Source organism: Oncorhynchus mykiss, chromosome 8 (genome assembly GCF_057628025.1).
Source record: "Oncorhynchus mykiss isolate SJ-2025 chromosome 8, ASM5762802v1, whole genome shotgun sequence".
Classification (NCBI taxonomy): domain Eukaryota; kingdom Metazoa; phylum Chordata; class Actinopteri; order Salmoniformes; family Salmonidae; genus Oncorhynchus; species Oncorhynchus mykiss.
The window spans coordinates 87,845,459-87,869,768 of NC_143029.1; the positions used below are offsets into that span (position 1 = coordinate 87,845,459).

The following is a 24,310-nucleotide window of genomic DNA, read 5'->3' on the forward strand; positions in this document are numbered from 1 at the left end:
AAGGACTTACGATCCATAAATCTAAATTATTGTTGTTTGACAGTGAGAGTAATTTGCCTATTCCTATCTGCTATAACCTACTTCAATAAATAAGTTAAATACAGAAGGCAAGAGGAATGTGGACCAGACGGAGCTGGAGAATTCCACCAAAGCAGAGCTAAATGTCCAGTTAGTAACCATGGTTTCTCTCTCTGTCGGATGCATGGGCCTTAGACTATATTTTTCATAACGGACACTCCTTAACTATCTTGTGCCTATATTCCCTTCTCTCTCTATTCGATCGGCTATGAATATAACTTTGAGCTATAGGCTACACTTTTTAAAATCGATTTTATGAATCACTTTCTCCCGATCAAACAATGAATTCCATCTTAAGAAATTATTTGAAAAGCCAAAACATTTATGAGGTAGCCATGAGAGAGAACAAACAATCTCAATAACCTGTAGAAAAATCGAATGACAAGTTGAATCAAGTTTAAGCTTATTAATAAATAAATTATCCATGCGGGCTGGGAAAATCCCTCCATGCAAAGCTGAAAACCAAATAGCCAATAATCTGTGCTCCTACTAGGCCAATCATAAAAGCTTTAAGAAAAGTTAAAGGAGTTATATGTAATATTTTTGCATTGTAATTTCAGAAATGTTCCTTAATATATCTACAGTAATAGTGGAATGATAGATTCACAATATTTGTTTCCACACAAAATTGCATTCTAATGGTGCAGTCTTCTTATTGGTCAACAAAATACTTCTTAAATTGACTGGGGTGAGCAAAGGGTAAGCATCAAACATGTAAAAACCGCTCTGCCCCAGTTCATTTGACAACAAGAGAATTTCTGTCCCCAGTCAATTTGACAACAGATTTGCTGGCCCCAGTTCATTTGACAACAGGATATTTGCTGGCCCCAGTTCATTTGACAACAACAGATTTGCTGGCCCCAGTTCATTTGACAACAACAGATTTGCTGGCCCCAGTTCATTTGACAACAACAGATTTGCTGGCCCCAGTCAATTTGACAACAACAGATTTGCTGGCCCCAGTCAATTTGACAACAACAGATTTGCTGGCCCCAGTCAATTTGACAACAACAGATTTGCTGGCCCCAGTCAATTTGACAACAGATTTGCTGGTCCCAGTCAATTTGACAACAACAGATTTGCTGGTCCCAGTCAATTTGACAACAGATTTGCTGGTCCCAGTCAATTTGACAACAACAGATTTGCTGGTCCCAGTCAATTTGACAACAACAGATTTGCTGGTCCCAGTCAATTTGACAACAGATTTGCTGGTCCCAGTCAATTTGACAACAACAGATTTGCTGGTCCCAGTCAATTTGACAACAGATTTGCTGGTCCCAGTCAATTTGACAACAGATTTGCTGGTCCCAGTCAATTTGACAACAGATTTGCTGGTCCCAGTCAATTTGACAACAACAGATTTGCTGGTCCCAGTCAATTTGACAACAGATTTGCTGGTCCCAGTCAATTTGACAACAACAGATTTGCTGGTCCCAGTCAATTTGACAACAACAGATTTGCTGGTCCCAGTCAATTTGACAACAACAGATTTGCTGGTCCCAGTCAATTTGACAACAGATTTGCTGGTCCCAGTCAATTTGACAACAGATTTGCTGGTCCCAGTCAATTTGACAACAGATTTGCTGGCCCCAGTCAATTTGACAAAAAGACGTGGTCTGTTGTTGAATTGTTACCTTTGAAGGTACAGTGAACCTTTAAAGTTAAGAACAGTATCTTACTTCCCAAATGTTCTAGCATAAGAAGGTGCTATCCTAAAGTGCTATTATCCATTTCTGAGGACGGTAGACTGCTTCTATCCAGCCCATGTTGTATAATCTAAAAGCCAATTTATGCTTGATCAGAAAATGGGGTTGGAGGCTCTTATATGGATGGTGTGATGCAATTGCAGAGCCTCCGGATGTATGCAGAGGTCAAAATGTGCTCCTTGCGACTCCCAAATGTTTTAACAATGCAGAAGGGCTCTGTAAAGCTCCGCATTGACGTGATTGGTTGACGGTAGCAGGGACGACAGGTCCTGTATAAACACAAACACACTTCTTTGACAACTTCCTTCACAATAGCTCTGCGCTGCTCCGCGAAGCACAATAAGTATGAATGTCCTGACTTCTGCAGAGGCCGTATCACCATAAATGCTGCACGGGCCCAATGCAGACGTCAGATTGACCACTCAGTGGTCCTTTTATTCACTGCTGTCAGACCGTCTTTCATCACTGTCACTGATCCATCGTGTGTACGCCACACAGGCATTGGGAGAATCTCAATGGCATACTTCTCGCGTCCTCTCACTTCGGCTTCCTTCTCAAAACCCATTGGATGAGGTCAGAGTAGAGGGACCTCCGCTGGCTTTCTCATCCAATGGGTTTTGAGAAGGAGGCCGCAGTGAGAGGGCGCGATGAGAAGGCAATTGAGATTCTCCCAGACACACACACACACAAACAAACAAACAACCCTGTTCCATAAAGCCCCTCCACCTGAAAGGAGTACTAGAAAATATTTGCCTGAACCTAGCCTCTGCCCAGGCTTTTAACAACATCACATTTCGTCATGATTCATCCAGCTGTAGCATTCTAGTTCGCTGTTTTTATTTATTATTATTGGCCAATAGGGGGCGCTACCATCATATCACAATGTTTAATTGGTACATAATCATGATAGGACAAAGGTTGACATCGCCCCAACCCATATATGAAATAACTTTACATAAATAGGAAATTAAACTCTGAATGATATTCACAAAATAACAGAAACACTGCCAAATACAACAACATGTAGTATTTCAATCTCATCCATGAACACACTAAGAACATTCACATATTGTTCCAGTCTAGTATAGAAAGCCCCTTCATTTCATGACGACAGGATCAGCACGACACCAGTTCAAAAGGTTTATAATACAACCATGACAGTGATTTACAGTAAAACCAGCACAACTACATTCTGCATCTCCCTTTAAAACATGAGATTACATATTCTCCCTTTTATACAATTATACAGTCTGATACATTGACTGCAATATGTATTACAAAATAGTTGTTTGAATATGGACAGCATACCTGAGATTCACTGGCGGCACCCCTCTAAAACTAACTAGCAGTCCCTCTTGATAGCTAGATATTTTAGCTCCAGAGCTTATTAGCTTCATTGCATTCTGGTCAAATGTATTCATTTGTTACCGATAAACATCTTAAAGAATGTCACACCGTGTTCCTTATAAATTCTCAACACTCTCGGTTTGGACAAATAAAGGAATCTTTACCTGAAACGCAGTGGGAAAAGTAAGCACATGAGAATGATTCAACTACATCAAGTGACAGTTCAAAAGTCATTTGCCTTGATCGCTAGTCCAACAAAAAAGTAAGAGCGCCCTCTTGTGTCCTGACTCCTTATTGTAATTCAATCTACTGCATAACACGCCTGACCGTGAAGGAATGAATATACTCAGACCAGAAAATAAGAAAAGGTATCACCTGAATATCATTTACTTTGAGTTATACCGCAAATAACCCACTACACATATGCATCACCATGATAGCAATTGAAAGGGAACACTTTGGAGAATGTGAGAATTCTCAGAACAAAGTTCTCACGAAACAACAGACCGGATTTGTGCATTTCCCATGGCCAGATTTCATCCAACATTTTTTATGCGAGTAAAGTACATGTCGGATAAGAAAATGTAATGTAAGGCAGGATGGAAACATATTTTTTTTCAAATGTAGACAAAGCTAAATATGATAGACATGGTGGGATCTTTTTGTTTCAGTAAAATTAATTATGCGAGAAATGTTGTAATCACTCGATGACATGTGATGCGATCCTTCCGCTATGAGTCGTCGGGAAAGCGTGTAGTTAATTAGGCTACAGATGATATGAATGATGATCAAAATTCACAGGATGGTAAAAGTGCAAAGTGATGAAGCTTGATGCTCCTTTCCGATGCTTGGCTGCCATTTGACAAATACAAAGAATCTCGCTCTTTTGTCCATAATAGTCTCATCATTTAGGCCAGTGGTTCCCAACCAGGGGCAGGGGGTACTTTGGAAGACTCGTGAGACCATTGGCCTAACAGTAAAACGTACATAAGGAGGCACTTCAGGGGTACTGGTGGTACAGTAACCGAAAAGTTCGGGGAACCACTGATGTAGGCTATACCCGCACTGTATCTGCGCGCTGTTGGCTGGAGCGCAGGTGTTCACACCAGAGTGGGCACACGCTATTTAATGTTACATTTTCTGTGAGAGAACAACCAGCAGGGTTGAAAATGCAAGGGAAACCCATGTTTTAACCGCAAAAGGTATTTTTCTGTGCACTACCTCATCACGCACATATTTTTTTTCCCGCAACAACTCAATTTGATGTAAACATCTCTGGTGGGAAAATGCCCATGTTGTTTTTATGAATATTTTTTTGAATATTACCATGAAAATGTATTGCCAATTGGATGAAAACCTGGCTCATTTTGTTACAGATTATGCACACAATAATATCTTGCGGACAGACCATGACAGGGTTCCCCAAACAAAGGATTTAAAACACAAAAGTCAATAATTTGTTGGACATAAACGACTGTACAAACACCAGAAAATGATGTGATTTTAATTTTGGAAATATGTTCTAAAGTATTCCCACGCATATTAGAGAAATATATAGCGCCTTCAATTTGTATTCATACCCGTTGTCACCTTGGTAAGTATATATTTTGGTGTATAGTATGTATTTGGCCGTGTCTTGTTGAAAGGTGAATTGTTCCCCTACTGTGTGTTGGAAAGCAGTCTGAACCAGGTTTTCCTCTAGGATTGTGCCTGTGCTCAGCTCTATTCCGTTTCGTAATATATAATCTCCCTAGTGCTCTTTTGGATGGTGTTATAAAAATAAAACAAATTGTATAGCCTACACTCTGGGTGAAAAGGGACCATATCAGGGGATATCTTTACATGACAAGTGTTTGATATTCTAGACCAGTGTGTAGGCTATACACACCATTTCCAATGCATCTGTAACAGTTTAACTTTAGACCGTTCCCTCGCCCATTCCCGGGCGCTAACCAGGGACCCTCTGCACACATCAACAACAGTCACCCACGAAGCATCGTTACCCATCGCTCCACAAAAGTTGCGGAACCACTACTTCAAGGTCTCAGAGCAAGTGACGTCACCGATTGAAACGCTATTTAGCGCCGTTTCACATCCGTTACACATCATATCCATACTGTCTTTTAGATTTACACTACCGGTCAAAAGTTTTAGGACACCTACTAATTCAAGGGGTTTTCTTTATTATTGTATTATGTTCTACATTGTAGAATAATAAATGAAGACATCAAAACTAATAAATAACACATATGGAATCATGTCGTAACCAAAAAAGTGTTAAACAAATCTAAATATATTTTATATTTGAGATTATTTTATAAATAGCCAACCTTTGACCTTGATGACAGCTTTGCACACTCTTGGCATTCTTTTCACAACACAAAACTATTTTCACAACACATCCGGTGTGTTCCCTTAAGCCACTACTCTATCATATATCTACAATACAAAATCCACGTGAACGTGTGTGTAGGGTGCGTGTCTTATCGTGTGTATGTGTGCCTGTGTGTGTGTGTGTGTCTCTTCACAGATATATATTTTTTGATATGCCAGATAATTATTTGAGGTTCAATAATTTGAAGAATATTAAATTCATATCATTCTGTCAGACATCAGTTAAAGAGGCACAGGCAAACCATAAGCTCAAAGCACTGTAACTGGTAGACTAGCCTCGTTCCAACTGAGTGTGTAAAATGGTCGAACTGACAACTTGAGAAACAACGAAATTAGAATCTGTTCTGAAAATACCTAAAAAAAAAATAAAAATATTGAATCAAAAGAGGGGAACAACACCAGTAGACTGATTGAGTTTATCTTCTATATTATTAGTAATGTTTGACTAGCTAGGCTAGGTTCAGGCAAATATTTTCTAGTACTCCTTTCTGGTGGAGGGGCTTTATGGAACAGGGTTGTTTGTTTGTGTGTGTCTGGGAGAATCTCAATTGCCTTCTCATCGCGCCCTCTCACTTCGGCCTCCTTCTCAAAACCCATTGTTTTTCCACCTTTATACTCCATTAGTTACATTGTGGTTTACATTTTTGTAGTTGTGTTTTGTTGTCAGCCATGGCTGGGTTGTATTTGACTGACCCTTGGTGTGTCCAAATTTATAAACCTCGTGATTTATATCAATGGACCCAAGTAGCTTCTCAGAAGCCTTCTTGTTGTCCATGAACTGGCCCTCGGGGATGACACTGGCATTCAGTACTTTATACCTGAATGAGGAGACATTTTTAACATATGCCAAGTTGCAATAGCTTGGTTAAATGACGTAAAAGGTAAGCCTCAGGGCACTTGTCCGGGGCAAGTACATTTTTTGGGGGACAAGCAGATTATAGATTTAAGTTGTCAGAATGGAGAATTAAAAAAGATCACAATATCAAGCATTTAGACTACTCAGAAGAATTAGATTGAAGTGTCCTCCGGGTGCGGATAAGTTGCTAAAAAAGTTATGTCAATCCCTGAGCCTATTCTGATGTCGGGAAACCCTTGGAGCAGAAATTCTGTGTTTACATTAGTGTTTATATATATGTACCTCTGCTTGAAGTCAGCATAGATGATTCTGCTGGGGAAGCCCTTTCTGCAGATCCTTATACCCTCCAGAACAACATTACACCTGAGCTGGTGGATAACCAGGAAGTTCTCCATCAGACCTGGTAAAACAAACCAAGACTCTTTTAATATTCATAAACAGGTTAAAGATTCAGATGGTTAAGGGTAGTGATACTGTACTGATAAGATGTCCTATTTAACTCAATATACACCTGGAGTCTTTGACTCGTTGGGGATCAGGCAGCGCACAAAGTGAGGATGAGTGCTGCTCAAGTTGGTCATCAGCTTGCCCAAGTTCTCCTGTAAGAGGGTTACAAACCATTTTCTCCGAAATAATTGATCATCGTCAAGGCTCCTTTTGAAGGACTGAATAGACACATTTCAGAAGCTCACCCTGAACTGGGACGACACAGTCTGCATGGAGCCACCCTTCTTCTTGCCTCCTTTCTTGGTTGTATCTGTTCAAATGAGGGGAAAGTAAAAGATAACTATAAACTCGATAAACACTCTTATCTGAATAACCCTGAGAAATAGTGATACATTCAAAGTCAAATCAAATTGTATTTGTCACATGCTTCTTAAACAACAGTTGTAGACTAACAGTGAACCCTTCCCAACAATGCAGAGAGAAAAATATAGAAAAAATAGCATGTAAAAATACACAATGAGTAACAATAACTTGGCTATATACACGGGCTACCAGTACTGAGTCCATGTGCAGGGGTACAGGGTCATTGAGGTAGATATGCACATATAGTCAGTCAATATAAACGTAATAATACTGAATTCCCCCTCGACCACACCCACAAATTGTGGATATATATATTTTTTTAATCCCATTGATCCCAGGTGTAAAATCTTTTGTTATACAGAAATAACAAAACATCCCGAAAAGCTTCCCGTGTTGGCTTCAGAACCACAGAGTCAAGTCATTGCTGCTGTGGGGGTTGGGTTCAGAACCACAGAGTCAAGTCAGTGCTGCTGTAGGGGGTTGGGTTCAGAACCACAGAGTCAAGTCAGTGCTGCTGTGGGGTTGGGTTCAGAACCACAGAGTCAAGTCAGTGCTGCTGTAGGGGGTTGGGTTCAGAACCACAGAGTCAAGTCAGTGCTGCTGTGGGGGGTTGGGTTCAGAACCACAGAGTCAAGTCAGTGCTGCTGTGGGGTTGGGTTCAGAACCACAGAGTCAAGTCAGTGCTGCTGTGGGGTTGGGTTCAGAACCACAGAGTCAAGTCAGTGCTGCTGTGGGGTTGGGTTCAGAACCACAGAGTCAAGTCAGTGCTGCTGTGGGGTTGGGTTCAGAACCACAGAGTCAAGTCAGTGCTGCTGTGGGGTTGGGTTCAGAACCACAGAGTCAAGTCAGTGCTGCTGTGGGGGGTTGGGTTCAGAACCACAGAGTCAAGTCAGTGCTGCTGTGGGGGGTTGGGTTCAGAACCACAGAGTCAAGAGAGACAGGAGGGAGATCACTTACCTTTTCACTGTGGCCTTGTAGTTCTGCAGGGGGAGAAAATTGTAAATGAATACAAAATACTTTTCCTGAAATCAAATCAGTCACAATAATTCTTACTTATTTCAGAGATAATAACATTTGTAAAGCGCTTTTAATTATACAAGAATAATCTCAAAGTGCATAAAATAAAAGATCTAGGAGAAAAATAAACGTCTGAGTCTCAAGGCCTGCTTTAATAAAAGCCCTAACCGTCTGAGTCTCAAGGCCTGCTTTAATAAAAGCCCTAACCGTCTGAGTCTCAAGGCCTGCTTTAATAAAAGCCCTAACCGTCTGAGTCTCAAGGCCTGCTTTAATAAAAGCCCCAACCGTCTGAGTCTCAAGGCCTGCTTTAATAAAAGCCCCAACCGTCTGAGTCTCAAGGCCTGCTTTAAAAGCCCCAACCGTCTGAGTCTCAAGGCCTGCTTTAAAAGCCCCAACCGTCTGAGTCTCAAGGCCTGCTTTAAAAGCCCCAACCGTCTGAGTCTCAAGGCCTGCTTTAAAAGCCCCAACTGTCTGAACAGCCCTGAGTTTGTCAGGAAGGGAGTTCCAACTGTGTGGTGCGTGGGAGGAGCCAGGTCCTGGGGCCATGGAGCAGTTTGACCTGAGTTGAACATGGCGTGGGTGGAGGTTCATAGGGGGAGAGTAGGTCTGACAGATAGGCAGGTTCAATTCCATTTAGGGATTCGTAGACAAGGAGAATTGTTGAACACGGTTTTAGATGAGCTATATCATTTGACCCCCAAATACTGCATTTCCATAATCGATTGGGGAGAAAATGAATGAATGAAAACGCTTTTCCGTGTCAGATGTGGTGAGAGAGGGTCTTAGGCGGGAGAAAAAGAATCCCATGTTGAATAAAATACATAAAGTTACATGAGAACATGCCATACTCTTTCTGCAGTTCATTGGGGAACTCATATCATTGCAATGGTGTTTTTATTTTAAACATTTTTTATTTAACCTTTGGCTGTGTGTGTGTGTGTGTGGTGTGTGTGTGTGTGTGTGTGTGTGTGTGGTGTGTGTGTGTGTGTGTGTGTGTGGTGTGTGTGTGTGTGTGTGTGAGCATGTGTGTGTGTGTGTGTGTGTGTGTGAGCGTGCGTGCGTGCAACCACGCGTGCTCGCAAGTTCAACTTGTGTGTATGAGTTCAGAGATTGGAATGGACAGTGTCCAGGAAGGGTGGTTCTGGCCAATATGTTCTTGTTCAAGAAATGTAGGAATGTTCTGGGAATGTTCTCTAAACATTAGGGAAAAGAACATGGTTTAATCTCAGACAGACTACAGTGTAATCCTGTGGTAAGGAGTTGTGGTCATAGACTGACTGAACAGACTGGGCTTTAGGCCAGCGCATATCTAATGGAGGGGGCCATTTTAACCTACATTTCACCTCACGTTAAACCCACTTTTACCAGATCTTTCTTTAGGCATCTGTGTCATCTTCACATTACTCCAGGAGCGTATCTCCTAGCCATGGTGGGCTTTACAAACATCAAGTCACAGAGGAAGTGTTTATAAGGATGGCTTTATTATAGAAATGCCTTCATTGAAAATAACAAGTAGAAACATCTTCATACAACATGCTACGGGTCAACAGAATCAAGAGCATCCAGTTCCAAGCCACTAGTCTAGGCTGGGACCTTCATTTAACGTTCTGTCAAAGTGCACCAGTCAGTGAAGATAGTGGGAACGGGTGGTAATAAGGTTACATTACATACGTGGTCATCTAGAATGTGAATAATAAACGGTCAGAAGTAGTTGGATTACATTTGGTGATAACGTTCAGTCACTTTTTTGCCGAGTTCCAGGAGAGAGTTGTACCGTAGTGTCTTGGTCTTCCATGAGTTAGGGATGCCTTGAAGCCCAATCTGTACGGATAAAAACATTGTATAAAAACGTTAGTAATATTATTTTTTGAGTTCATAAAAAAAAACAAAAAAAACATCTAACCATAATGAAATGTATATTTAATATAAAGACACAAGTTTTTCATGACCATACGTGACTTGAACAGTCTTAGTAGTAGTCTTTCCCAGCCAAGTCATAAACATGGCCAGGAAACTGCTGACCCTAGAACATCAGATTATACAGAAGAGATACATTAGAGGTATGTCCCCGAGTTGACCAGGTACTGCCCTGTTTGATAGTGTCCATAGTTACCTGACCAGGTACAGCCCTGTTTAATAGTGTCCATAGTTACCTGACCAGGTACAGCCCTGTTTGATAGTGCCCATAGTTACCTGACCAGGTACAGCCCTGTTTAATAGTGTCCATAGTTACCTGACCAGGTACAGCCCTGTTTGATAGTGTCCATAGTTACCTGACCAAGTACAGCCCTGTTTAATAGTGTCCATAGTTACCTGACCAGGTACAGCCCTGTTTAATAGTGTCCATAGTTACCTGACCAGGTACAGCCCTGTTTGATAGTGTCCATAGTTACCTGACCAAGTAAAGCCCTGTTTGATAGTGTCCATAGTTACCTGACCAGGTACAGCCCTGTTTAATAGTGTCCATAGTTACCTGACCAGGTACAGCCCTGTTTAATAGTGTCCATAGTTACCTGACCAGGTACAGCCCTGTTTAATAGTGTCCATAGTTACCTGACCAGGTACAGCCCTGTTTGATAGTGTCCATAGTTACCTGACCAGGTACAGCCCTGTTTAATAGTGTCCATAGTTACCTGACCAAGTAAAGCCCTGTTTGATAGTGTCCATAGTTACCTGACCAGGTACAGCCCTGTTTAATAGTGTCCATAGTTACCTGACCAAGTAAAGCCCTGTTTGATAGTGTCCATAGTTACCCGAGTCATATCAGTAAGTCACCAGAACATCCAGAAGAGATCCACAGTTAGTTAGGTCCTAGTTCGGTCCTAGTTCGGTCCTAGTTAGGTCCTAGTTCGGTCCCAGTTAGGTCCTAGTTCGGTCCTAGTTAGGTCCTAGTTCGGTCCTAGTTCGGTCCTAGTTCGGTCCTAGTTAGGTCCTAGTTCGGTCCTAGTTAGGTCCCAGTTATACAGTGTTCCATACCAGAGCCCTGATACATTTTTACATTGTAGTCATTTAGCAGATGCTCTTGCCCAGAGCGACGTACACGTTGGGCATTCATCTTAAAAAGGGGAACTAAGCATTTTCTTCGGTAAGTAACTATTAGCAAAGTCAGTGGCAAATAATAAAAAACTAGTGTTAAGGGTCCGTGGTACCTGAGCCCCTAGACAAGCACCGATGAAGGAGCTCCTGCTGCAGGTGCATCCTCCGCAGACCATGGTGTCCCTGATAGCTTGATCAAACTCCTTAGCCGTCAGGACCCCATGCAGCGCCGCTTGGAACGAACCAGGCAAACCTAAGAGATCGAGACCATACAGTAGAATAGAAAACATCAGCCACTATACCCAACCCGATCACTAAAAACCCACTCGAACACAACTGACAGACTGAGATCAAGACGAGGACGGACAACCATAGTTTAATTCTGTTTATATTTCATATCGCCACAAAAAAAAGTAAATGACATAGCTGACCACAGCTGTTGGGGAACACACTGGGGATCAGATCCTGGTGAGCCTTGGACAGATTCTCCCTCACCTGGTAAATGTGGCCTAAAACAGAGTAGAATTGATAAGAAATGTGTTAGATCATTACATATTTATTCTAATAGAATTACTTTTTTTCCATGGTAACTATTCATACAGGATGCATGAATAGTTAGTAGTGGACGACTGCACACTTTAAGAGAAAGGACAGATTATTGGGACACAGGCCAGGGTGGGCCTCCCAGTCATTGAGTCACATACCAACCACAGCTTTGTCCAAGTCCTGTGGCTGTTTCCTGTCCGGGTCAGTGAGCTGATCAAGCACAGAATCCAGGACCTTCTCATCAGGACCATTCAGGATGAAATGCTCTAGGATCCTGGAACAGAAAGAAGGAAAAATACATTTGGGTTTTAAATGAATAACCAGAGTTATTAGGTCTGTAATGATGCGTTTTGCTCTGTGAATAACCAGAGTTATTAAGGCTATAATGATGTGTTTTTCTCTGTGTATAACCAGAGTTATTAGGTCTGTAATGATGTGTTTTGCTCGGTGTATAACCAGAGTTATTAGGTCTGTAATGATGTGTTTTGCTCTGTGTATAACCAGAGTTATTAGGTCTATAATGTTGTGTTTTGCTCTGTGTATAACCAGTTATTAGGTCTATAATGTTGTGTTTTGCTCTGTGTATAACCAGTTATTAGGTCTGTAATGATGTGTTTTGCTCTGTGTATAACCAGAGTTATTAGGTCTGTAATGATGTGTTTTGCTCTGTGTATAACCAGAGTTATTAGGTCTGTAATGATGTGTTTTGCTCTGTGTATAACCAGAGTTATTAGGTCTATAATGTTGTGTTTTGCTCTGTGTATAACCAGTTATTAGGTCTATAATGTTGTGTTTTGCTCTGTGTATAACCAGTTATTAGGTCTATAATGTTGTGTTTTGCTATGTGTATAACCAGAGTTATTAGGTCTGTAATGATGTGTTTTGCTCTGTGTATAACCAGAGTTATTAGGTATATAATGTTGTGTTTTGCTCTGTGTATAACCAGAGTTATTAGGTCTATAATGTTGTGTTTTGCTCTGTGTATAACCAGTTATTAGGTCTATAATGTTGTGTTTTGCTATGTGTATAACCAGAGTTATTAGGTCTATAATGATGTGTTTTGCTCTGTGTATAACCAGAGTTATTAGGTCTATAATGTTGTGTTTTGCTCGGTGTATAACCAGTTATTAGGTCTATAATGTTGTGTTTTGCTCTGTGTATAACCAGAGTTATTAGGTCTATAATGTTGTGTTTTGCTCTGTGTATAACCAGTTATTAGGTCTATAATGTTGTGTTTTGCTCGGTGTATAACCAGAGTTATTAGGTCTATAATGTTGTGTTTTGCTCTGTGTATAACCAGAGTTATTAGGTCTGTAATGTTGTGTTTTGCTCTGTGTATAACCAGTTATTAGGTCTATAATGATGTGTTTTGCTCTGTGTATAACCAGAGTTATTAGGTCTATAATGATGTGTTTTGCTCTGTGTATAACCAGAGTTATTAGGTCTGTAATGATGTGTTTTGCTCTGTGTATAACCAGTTATTAGGTCTATAATGTTGTGTTTTGCTCTGTGTATAACCAGAGTTATTAGGTCTATAATGTTGTGTTTTGCTCTGTGTATAACCAGTTATTAGGTCTATAATGTTGTGTTTTGCTCTGTGTATAACCAGGTATTAGGTCTATAATGTTGTGTTTTGCTCTGTGTATAACCAGAGTTATTAGGTCTATAATGATGTGTTTTGCTCTGTGTATAACCAGAGTTATTAGGTCTATAATGTTGTGTTTTGCTCTGTGTATAACCAGTTATTAGGTCTATAATGTTGTGTTTTGCTCTGTGTATAACCAGAGTTATTAGGTCTATAATGATGTGTTTTGCTCTGTGTATAACCAGAGTTATTAGGTCTGTAATGTTGTGTTTTGCTCTGTGTATAACCAGAGTTATTAGGTCTGTAATGATGTGTTTTGCTCTGTGTATAACCAGAGTTATTAGGTCTATAATGTTGTGTTTTGCTCTGTGTATAACCAGTTATTAGGTCTATAATGTTGTGTTTTGCTCTGTGTATAACCAGTTATTAGGTCTGTAATGATGTGTTTTGCTCTGTGTATAACCAGAGTTATTAGGTCTATAATGTTGTGTTTTGCTCTGTGTATAACCAGAGTTATTAGGTCTATAATGTTGTGTTTTGCTCGGTGTATAACCAGTTATTAGGTCTATAATGTTGTGTTTTGCTCTGTGTATAACCAGAGTTATTAGGTCTATAATGTTGTGTTTTGCTCTGTGTATAACCAGTTATTAGGTCTATAATGTTGTGTTTTGCTCGGTGTATAACCAGAGTTATTAGGTCTATAATGTTGTGTTTTGCTCTGTGTATAACCAGAGTTATTAGGTCTGTAATGTTGTGTTTTGCTCTGTGTATAACCAGTTATTAGGTCTATAATGATGTGTTTTGCTCTGTGTATAACCAGAGTTATTAGGTCTATAATGATGTGTTTTGCTCTGTGTATAACCAGAGTTATTAGGTCTGTAATGATGTGTTTTGCTCTGTGTATAACCAGTTATTAGGTCTATAATGTTGTGTTTTGCTCTGTGTATAACCAGAGTTATTAGGTCTATAATGTTGTGTTTTGCTCTGTGTATAACCAGTTATTAGGTCTATAATGTTGTGTTTTGCTCTGTGTATAACCAGGTATTAGGTCTATAATGTTGTGTTTTGCTCTGTGTATAACCAGAGTTATTAGGTCTATAATGATGTGTTTTGCTCTGTGTATAACCAGAGTTATTAGGTCTATAATGTTGTGTTTTGCTCTGTGTATAACCAGTTATTAGGTCTATAATGTTGTGTTTTGCTCTGTGTATAACCAGAGTTATTAGGTCTATAATGATGTGTTTTGCTCTGTGTATAACCAGAGTTATTAGGTCTGTAATGTTGTGTTTTGCTCTGTGTATAACCAGAGTTATTAGGTCTGTAATGATGTGTTTTGCTCTGTGTATAACCAGAGTTATTAGGTCTATAATGTTGTGTTTTGCTCTGTGTATAACCAGTTATTAGGTCTATAATGTTGTGTTTTGCTCTGTGTATAACCAGTTATTAGGTCTGTAATGATGTGTTTTGCTCTGTGTATAACCAGAGTTATTAGGTCTATAATGTTGTGTTTTGCTCTGTGTATAACCAGAGTTATTAGGTCTATAATGATGTGTTTTGCTCTGTGTATAACCAGTTATTAGGTCTGTAATGATGTGTTTTGCTCTGTGTATAACCAGAGTAATTACAGTGCCTTGCAAAAGTATTCGGCCCCCTTGAACTTTGCGACCTTTTGCCACATTTCAGGCTTCAAACGAAGATATAAAACTGTATTTTTTTGTGAAGAATCAACAACAAGTGGGACACAATCATGAAGTGGAACGACATTTATTGGATATTTCAAACTTTTTTAACAAATCAAAAACTGAAAAATTGGGCGTGCAAAATTATTCAGCCCCCTTAAGTTAATACTTTGTAGCGCCACCTTTTGCTGCGATTACAGCTGTAAGTCGCTTGGGGTATGTCTCTATCAGTTTTGCACATCGAGAGACAGACATTTTTTCCCATTCCTCCTTGCAAAACAGCTCGAGCTCAGTGAGGTTGGATGGAGAGCATTTGTGAACAGCAGTTTTCAGTTCTTTCCACAGATTCTCGATTGGATTCAGGTCTGGACTTTGACTTGGCCATTCTAACACCTGGATATGTTTATTTCTGAACCATTCCATTGTAGATTTTGCTTTATGTTTTGGATCATTGTCTTGTTGGAAGACAAATCTCCGTCCCAGTCTCAGGTCTTTTGCAGACTCCATCAGGTTTTCTTCCAGAATGGTCCTGTATTTGGCTCCATCCATCTTCCCATCAATTTTAACCATCTTCCCTGTCCCTGCTGAAGAAAAGCAGGCCCAAACCATGATGCTGCCACCACCATGTTTGACAGTGGGGATGGTGTGTTCAGGGTTATGAGCTGTGTTGCTTTTACGCCAAACATAACGTTTTGCATTGTTGCCAAAAAGTTCAATTTTGTTTTCATCTGACCAGAGCACCTTCTTCCACATGTTTGGTGTGTCTCCCAGGTGGCTTGTGGCAAACTTTAAACAACACTTTTTATGGATATCTTTAAGAAATGGCTTTCTTCTTGCCACTCTTCCATAAAGGCCAGATTTGTGCAATATACGACTGATTGTTGACCTATGGACAGAGTCTCCCACCTCAGCTGTAGATCTCTGCAGTTCATCCAGAGTGATCATGGGCCTCTTGGCTGCATCTCTGATCAGTCTTCTCCTTGTATGAGCTGAAAGTTTAGAGGGACGGCCAGGTCTTGGTAGATTTGCAGTGGTCTGATACTCCTTCCATTTCAATATTATCGCTTGCACAGTGCTCCTTGGGATGTTTAAAGCTTGGGAAATCTTTTTGTATCCAAATCCGGCTTTAAACTTCTTCGCAACAGTATCTCGGACCTGCCTGGTGTGTTCCTTGTTCTTCATGATGCTCTCTGCGCTTTTAACGGACCTCTGATACTATCACAGTGCAGGTGCATTTATACGGAGACTTGATTACACACAGGTGGATTGTATTTATCATCATTAGTCATTTAGGTAAACATTGGATCATTCAGAGATCCTCACTGAACTTCTGGAGAGAGTTTGCTGCACTGAAAGTAAAGGGGCTGAATAATTTTGCACGCCCAATTTTTCAGTTTTTGATTTGTTAAAAAAGTTTGAAATATCCAATAAATGTCGTTCCACTTCATGATTGTGTCCCACTTGTTGTTGATTCTTCACAAAAAAATACAGTTTTATATCTTTATGTTTGAAGCCTGAAATGTGGCAAAAGGTCGCAAAGTTCAAGGGGGCCGAATATTTTCGCAAGGCACTGTAGGTCTGTAATGATGTGTTTTGCTCTGTGTATAACCAGTTATTAGGTCTATAATGTTGTGTTTTGCTCTGTGTATAACCAGTTATTAGGTCTGTAATGATGTGTTTTGCTCTGTGTATAACCAGAGTTATTAGGTCTGTAATGATATGTTTTGCTCTGTGTATAACCAGAGTTATTAGGTCTGTAATGATATGTTTTGCTCTGTGTATAAGTTATTAGGTCTATAATGTTGTGTTTTGCTCTGTGTATAACCAGAGTTATTAGGTCTGTAATGATGTGTTTTGCAATGTTGAAACGTCAGTCATCTGTTCGCATCCTGTACAATGGATTAAAGTCAGCAAATGTTTTCATCTGCCTTTTTTTTGTGGAGTGCTCCAACTCCTTTCTACCTCTACCTAGTCTGTTTGGCTGTTTGTGTGGAGTACTCCAACTCCTTTCTACCTCTACCTAGTCTGTTTGGCTGTTTGTGTGGAGTACTCCCAACTCCTCTCTACCTCTACCTAGTCTGTTTGGCTGTTTGTGTGGAGTACTCCAACTCCTTTCTACCTCTACCTAGTCTGTTTGGCTGTTTGTGTGGAGTACTCCCAACTCCTTTCTACCTCTACTTAGTCTGTTTGGCTGTCTGTGTGGAGTACTCCCAACTCCTTTCTACCTCTACCTAGTCTGTTTGGCTGTCTGTGTGGAGTACTCCCAACTCCTTTCTACCTCTACCTAGTCTGGTTGGCTGTTTGTGTGGAGTACTCCAACTCCTTTCAACCTCTACCTAGTCTGTTTGGCTGTTTGTGTGGAGTACTCCAACTCCTTTCTACCTAGTCTGTTTGGCTGTTTGTGTGGAGTACTCCAACTCCTTTCTACCTAGTCTGTTTGGCTGTTTGTGTGGAGTACTCCAACTCCTTTCTACCTAGTCTGTTTGGACGTTTGTGTGGAGTACTCCAACTCCTTTCTACCTCTACCTAGTCTGTTTGGCTGTTTGTGTGGAGTACTCCCAACTCCTTTCAACCTCTACCTAGTCTGTTTGGCTGTTTGTGTGGAGTACTCCCAACTCCTTTCTACCTCTACCTAGTCTGTTTGGCTGTTTGTGTGGAGTACTCCCAACTCCTCTCTACCTCTACCTAGTCTGTTTGGCTGTTTGTGTGGAGTACTCCAACTCCTTTCTACCTCTACCTAGTCTGTTTGGCTGTTTGTGTGGAGTACTCCCAACTCCTTTCTACCTCTACCTAGTCTGTTTGGCTGTTTGTGTGGAGTACTCCCAACTCCTTTCTACCTAGTCTGTTTGGCTGTTTGTGTGGAGTACTCCCAACTCCTTTCTACCTCTACCTAGTCTGTTTGGCTGTTTGTGTGGAGTACTCCCAACTCCTTTCTACCTAGTCTGTTTGGCTGTTTGTGTGGAGTACTCCCAACTCCTTTCTACCTCTACCTAGTCCGTTTGGAAGTCTTTCTTGGTAAGTCCTTCACATGATGTCTGTCATTGTTGTTGAGCATCCCTCCGTTCCTTTATTCACTGAAGCGCGAAGGCCCGCCTGAACTCCGAGCTCTTGTGATCACCATGTCCTGATACCTGTACATGCCATACAGTATGTTTCCTTCATACAGGAAACTGACCTTGCTGCTGCCAGTGTCTCAGCCACACACGCGTCATTGTTCTGAGTGACTCGGACAGCCTCCTCTACCTTCTCCAACATGTCAGGCTTCCCAGCATACAACGCAACGATTGGAGCCAGCTTTGCTATGCCATCCGGCTGAAAGTCCGTCTCACATCCTAGAAGAAGACCAGAGAGACATTACGCAAGATTAGAGCTGCTAAGGCTTTATTTTTACATCTATCACGTACGTATAGTATACACATAATGTTGTTTTTATTATTGTTTACCTGTTTCTTCCTTGCCTGCGTCCATGTTTTTCATGAAGCTCTTTATACTTCCATGTCGCCATGGTCCCTCAATGGGCAGCTGGGGTCTGGGTCCTTACACGACACACAATACAACACATTCAGCTTTTTGACAATCATTAACATGCATGGTTGGGGGCCAGTTTCCCCTGACATAGAGGAAGGGGTGAGGTTAGGGTAAAGTAAAATTTAAGGCTAGGGATCTGCTGGTCGTATATATCCACAGCCTAAAAAATATATATATATATACAGTCCTGTCATGTTTGTTTTATTTTAGATGCAACTATATTTATCCACTACGTCATCCTGAATGGAGTGTATTCATTCCTTTCAGCCTTCATCATCAGGTTTCCTTACCACTCCTATCCCTGTACGGGTCATTGACAGGGGTGTCATACTCGGACCTGGGCCCAAAGAAGTTATACGTCCTCTTCCTCAGATCATTGACGTTCAGACCTGAACAAAAAACAAAACAAACAACAACGAGGTCTGAATCTATGAAGATGCTGTGTAGCTAAAGGAATAGTTTTGAGGTTAATCTTAAGAGAACAGTTAGTTAAAAAAAATAATTGTTCTATTATAGTGTGGCACAATATGCAACTGACTATACCTCCACATTCAGACAGTGATTCCAGCAACACGAAGGCCTGGTCCCCATAGCAGCTCTGGTTACCCGTGTCACGGCGGTAGAAAGGGTTGGCTGACTTGGGCCTGAACTCAGGTGTAGGGGCCTCATTCAGGAAGCCATCCAGTTTATCCAGGTCGTACACCCAGTGCAGGGGCTGGGCTGGGATGGGATTGACAGTCAAATTGACGTCATGTCATGAGGGGAAGCTGATGGCCAAAGTAAATATCTGTTTATTATGTGTATGTTCTTTGTTTTTTTTAATCTTTAAAATGAAAATTGCTGGGCTAGAAGGGATGGTGCAGGTTTTTCAACATTATTTCACAGAGTTATTAATACACACTGATGCTGAATACAATGATGCCATTTTATGTTCTAAATCTTAACTTGTGAGCACTTATCTATGTTGGCCTCTGAGAAGAGACCATGTGATGGGAGCTCTATAAACCAAATTCCAACAACATTATAGAAAATCTGTAAAAAATCAAATAAATAAAAATTACAAAAAACTGCGCCCTATTTACAGGCTGAAACTATAGCACCTAGAGTTGGTCAAGGAAAACTCCTTATTTATACAAAAAAAAGTCCAAACTATTTATACAGTAACGCCAACGATTTGTATTAGTTATTACCTGCTGCGTCGGCTACAGCTGATCCAATGATGGCTCCTAGAGCTCTGTCAGCCAGAGACATGGCCATCTGGGGGAAAAACACACACGTCAACCTAGGATCAATCCAATCTGGCGTTATTCATGTATATTGGACATATGACGTTGGAATCTATGCCTGTAGGATATTTACTTTAGATCTACTATAGCACTGTGACTAGAATAGTGACAGTGCTATAATAGCCTATCTACCAATAGGCTAAAGACGATTCAATGGGGCAGAAATAGATACAGGCAACAGTCTACAGACGATTCAGGGGGGCAGAACGAGATACAGGCTACAGTCGCTGGATACATTTTGGTTTGCTGAAGACGCGCTACAACACTGATTGTCATATAATATATATATATCTTTTTGTTAAATGTCTTACCGTGGAAAACCTCCTCAGATTGTTCTAGATACAGGGCCTATTTACACCATGCAGCTGTCTGACGTTATAAAATAATAACTTCAGCCGTTCTCTCATTGGACAGACTCAATGAGAATCTACATTTGCGTAAAAGCCGCTCCTCCTTACGCCATGCGGCTCCAGACTTCACATTAAGTGCGCTCATGGCGCATACACTTTCATTGATCTATACAAAATATTCACAGCCCAAATTATAACATCATCATGTGTCTGACTATCTAGATGATTTGTAGATTCATACATTTACGCAGCAGAACAACGACCCGTTGACGCGAAAAGGAAACCCGAATTACACCGCCATTGCTCCAGATTCCAGAGTACATTATTCAGTGATTGGTCCTTCTGTGTGAGCTAAACGCTTTCATTGGTCAGCTGTGTGTGGAGGCGGGATAGAGATATTATAGGAGGCGGGCGAGACAAAGGGTGTAGCCCCCCAAAATTTTTATATATATATATATATATATATATATATATATATATAAAAATTAAACGTAGGCTGTTGCCAGAAAATAACAAATATATCAGTTTCAAATACATTTCATTGCAAATTGAAAACCAAAACACACACACACACACACACACACACACACACACACACACACACACACACACACACACACACACACACACACACATACACATACACACAGGTGAAAGTAAAGAACTCCATTCAGACAGCTTTTATTTGATTATTTCTCTCTCTCAGTCGTTTGTTGCTCTTGCAAATTATTTCATGACTCAAAACTCCTGTTTGTGCACGTTTGTGTATGTGTACAGTAAACTGAGCTTACAAAACATTATGAACACTTTATCTTTCAATTACATAGATAGACTGACCAGGTTAATACAGATGAAAGCTATGAGCCCTTATTGATGTCACTTGTTATGATTCCCCAATCCAGTCTGTTCCTATGAATTTAATAACAATATTCTGGAAATCGCATGAAGCTTATTGTTTCTACAGAAAAGTATTTGCAACCCCCAGACACATGTGTTTGGTGTTAAGGATGAACAAAAATTCAGGAGAACAGATCAGACTTGAACGCAAGACTTAACTAGTTGCCTTGAACGCAACTCAACAAGCACCAGCTGCTGCTACCCATTGCCAATTAGCCTCCACTACTGTTTGCAACACTTAACTAGTTGCCTTGAACATAGCTCCCATGCAACTCGACAAGCTCCAGCTGCTACTAACTGCTAATCAGCCTCAACACCTGTTCTCACTCTCCTTACTCACCACCACCACCCTACTTAACCCTGACCAAACAGTCATTCCTTCTCTCTGTTTTGTGTCGCATGCTGTGTGACAAGCCTTGAGTTAGCAAAAAGGTCTCCTCAAAGTTTAGTCTTTATGAGTCCTGTAACACCACCGTTCCAGGCCTCACAAAGAACCGGAATGCGGTGGTCGGCCTCCAGACCAATCAGCCTCTCCACATGCGGGGTGGCTCGGGCCCACAACCTGTAAACATCCTGGACGCCATGCCTCTGCCCCTGCCAAGGGCCTTCCATTTCTTTCTGTTCCCGTTAACTTCTCTACCTTATCGTCAGCTTTTCCTACTCTCTAACCCTCCCTCCCTGCCCTTGTCTCCTCCTCTGCCAGCAGTGCCTGCCCACTTTGTACACCTGCTCTGGCCCCTCAGCTTTGTGCAGAAGGTTCATACTCATTCATTCCCGACAACCTTTCTATGGTACACATCCTTAACAAGGGCCGTTCTGACTCCTTTATCATGAGTTTTCCTAAGACGTCAAACCTGGCTATCAGTCCCTTCTCAGAGCTGCCCGTGTACCTGATCAACGTAACTCAATCGTTGATTCTGTCTTTCTTAAATTTCAGAGATTCAGGCGCTTGTCCCCGTATGCAGAAACCCTACCAACCTTATTCCATGTTGACCTTCCTGTGAACCATCCACTCCATTGCCTCATTTCTGAATCACACCACTCCATCCTATCGGCAGTTGAACCAAGTACTCTGCCATCTTACTGGACAGTCTGAAGATGCATGTAGGGTTTCCTTACCATTTATCACATCTATTTCCCGCCAATGACTTGGTCACTGTGTCTGCCTTCGTCACCTATGCCAGCTCATCCATCTCCTTGCGCTCATGAACCAAAGTCCACCACCCCCCCTCCCTCGCCGCCAGCCTATCACACTCAACATCTTGTCTGGCTACATCTCCATCGCTGTGTCTTCCACACTAGAATCAATGTTTCTTTTGGAATTCCTGCTATGTTCAGTGTTTACATCCTCGTCTGCTATCTACAATCCTTCGATCTCCTCCCAGCGTGTCAGACGTCACCATCCTTGACAAAGAAACCCTCATCTTCCCCATCAAACACAGCAGAACCGATCAGTTTGGCAGAACCACAGTCTACCTGTTCCGGCTACCATCTACCCTTACGAACAACTCACCTACTTCAAGCAGCTCAATCTCAACATGTCTCTCCATCCGATCCAGTATTCATCACGATTCTGGTTCCATCGCCTCACTCCAGTTGCTCCATTCCCATCTGAGACCAATGCTTTACCAGTCCTTCTGACCAATTCTCCAAAGCTAACTAAAAAGCAGCATTCCCCAAGACAGGATGGCTTTCACTTCAGCAGTGATAAATTCATGAACTTCCATGATGAAAAGATGATAATCAGAAAGCAAATTATTCCTCTTAAATCTGCACATTTCTCCAAAGCTCAGTTGTCCTGAGTCTGCCCAACACTGCCACGACCTAGGATCATGGGAGACACTCGAGTTTTTTCAATACTATATCTATTAACACATTGATGAACATAGTCATGGCCTCTAAACCTTCAAGCTGTATACTGGACCCTAGTCCAACTAAACTACTGAAAGAGCTGCTTCCTGTGCTTGGCCCTCCTATGTTGAACATAATAAACGGCTCCCTATCCACCGGATATGTACCAAACTCACTGAAAAGTGACAGGAATAAAGCCAAACCTTGACCCAGCAAATATAAAAACTAATCTGCCTATATCAAATCTTCCATTCCTCTCAAATGTTTGAAAAAGCTGTACATTTTACCTCTTGGTGATGTCATTCGGAAACACAATGTTAACTTTCACTGCTATGCAAATGATACACGGCTGTACATTTCGATGAAACATGGTGAAGATCCAAAATTTACCGACCTAGAAGCCTGTGTTTCAGACATAAGGAAGTGGATGGCGGCAAATGTTTTACTTTTAACCTCAGACAAAACAGATGCTAGTTTTAGGCCCCAAGAAACAAAGAAATCTAATGCTTTGTAGGTTAGCAGTAAAACCTTGAAATCAGCCCTAGCCTTAACAGGAAGCCAATGTAGAGAAGCTTGCACTGGAGTAATATGTGTTTTGGTTCTAGTTAAGATTCTAGATCTAGATCTGTTGGATCTGACAATTAATCTTGATGGTTGTACAGTCATCTCAAATAAAACTGTGAAGGACCTCTGCGTTACTCTGGACCCTGATCTCTCTTTTGACAAACATATCAAGACTGTTTCAAGGACAGCTTTTTTCCATCTACGTAACATTGCAAAAATCTGAAACTTTCTGTCCAAACATGATGCAGAAAAATGTATCCACGCTTTTGTCACTTCCAGATTAGACTAATGCAATGCTCTACTTTCTGGCTACCCTGACAAAGCACTAAATAAACTTCAGTTAGTGATAAACACGGCTGCTAGAATCTTAACTAGAACAAAAACACGTGATCATATTACTCCAGTGCTAGCGTCTATACTGGCTTCCTGTTAAGGCAAGGGCTGATTTCAAGGTTTTACTGCTAACCTACAAAGCATTACATGGGCTTGCTCCTACCTACCTATGTGCGCTACGGTCAAAAGACTCAGGCCTCCTTATTGTCCCTAAAATTTCTAAGCAAACAGCTAGAAGCAGGATTTCTCCTATAGAGCACCATTTTTATGGAATGGTCTGCCTACCCGTGTGAAAGATGCAGACTCTGTCTCGACCTTTAAATCTTTATTGAAGACTCGTCTCTTCAGTAGGTCCTATGATTGAGTGTAGTTTATCCCAGGGGTGTGAAGGTGAACGGAAAGGCACTGGACCGATGAACCGCCCTTGCTGTCTCTGCCTGGCCCGGT

The 24,310-nt window shown here is 41.2% G+C and overlaps 1 protein-coding gene across 2 annotated transcripts; it reads right to left on the reverse strand.

Moving 5' to 3' along the window:
* Positions 1–9,670: 9,670 nt before the first annotated feature.
* Positions 9,671–20,549, reverse strand: LOC110530825 (crystallin J1A). 2 transcript variants are annotated; one of them, XM_021614108.3, is made up of 10 exons: positions 20,180–20,549; positions 19,773–19,839; positions 19,126–19,302; positions 18,873–18,971; positions 18,498–18,590; positions 18,230–18,386; positions 11,949–12,064; positions 11,676–11,753; positions 11,358–11,497; positions 9,671–10,029 (listed from the first exon to the last, which is right to left on the reverse strand). In XM_021614108.3, exons 2-10 carry the CDS (start codon positions 19,837–19,839, stop codon positions 9,925–9,927), a joined length of 1,032 nt encoding a protein of 343 aa, XP_021469783.3. In that variant the 5' UTR covers positions 20,180–20,549; the 3' UTR covers positions 9,671–9,924. The 2 variants fall into 2 exon arrangements, with proteins under 2 accessions (XP_021469783.3, XP_090039043.1); XM_090182917.1 differs by having other exon boundaries at positions 19,126–19,349; positions 20,180–20,532.
* Between the last annotated feature and the right edge of the window lie 3,761 nt (positions 20,550–24,310).

Excerpts from the sequence above, each read along its gene's own strand:
- LOC110530825 (XM_021614108.3), bottom strand. The coding sequence starts at position 19,839 with ATGGCCATGTCTCTGGCTGACAGAGCTCTAGGAGCCATCATTGGATCA. Across the intron at positions 18,387-18,497 it reads CGCAGGCAAGGAAGAAACAG|GATGTGAGACGGACTTTCAG; the intron begins GTAAACAATAAT and ends GTCTTCTTCTAG. Across the intron at positions 12,065-18,229 it reads GAGACACTGGCAGCAGCAAG|GATCCTAGAGCATTTCATCC; the intron begins GTCAGTTTCCTG and ends TTTCTGTTCCAG.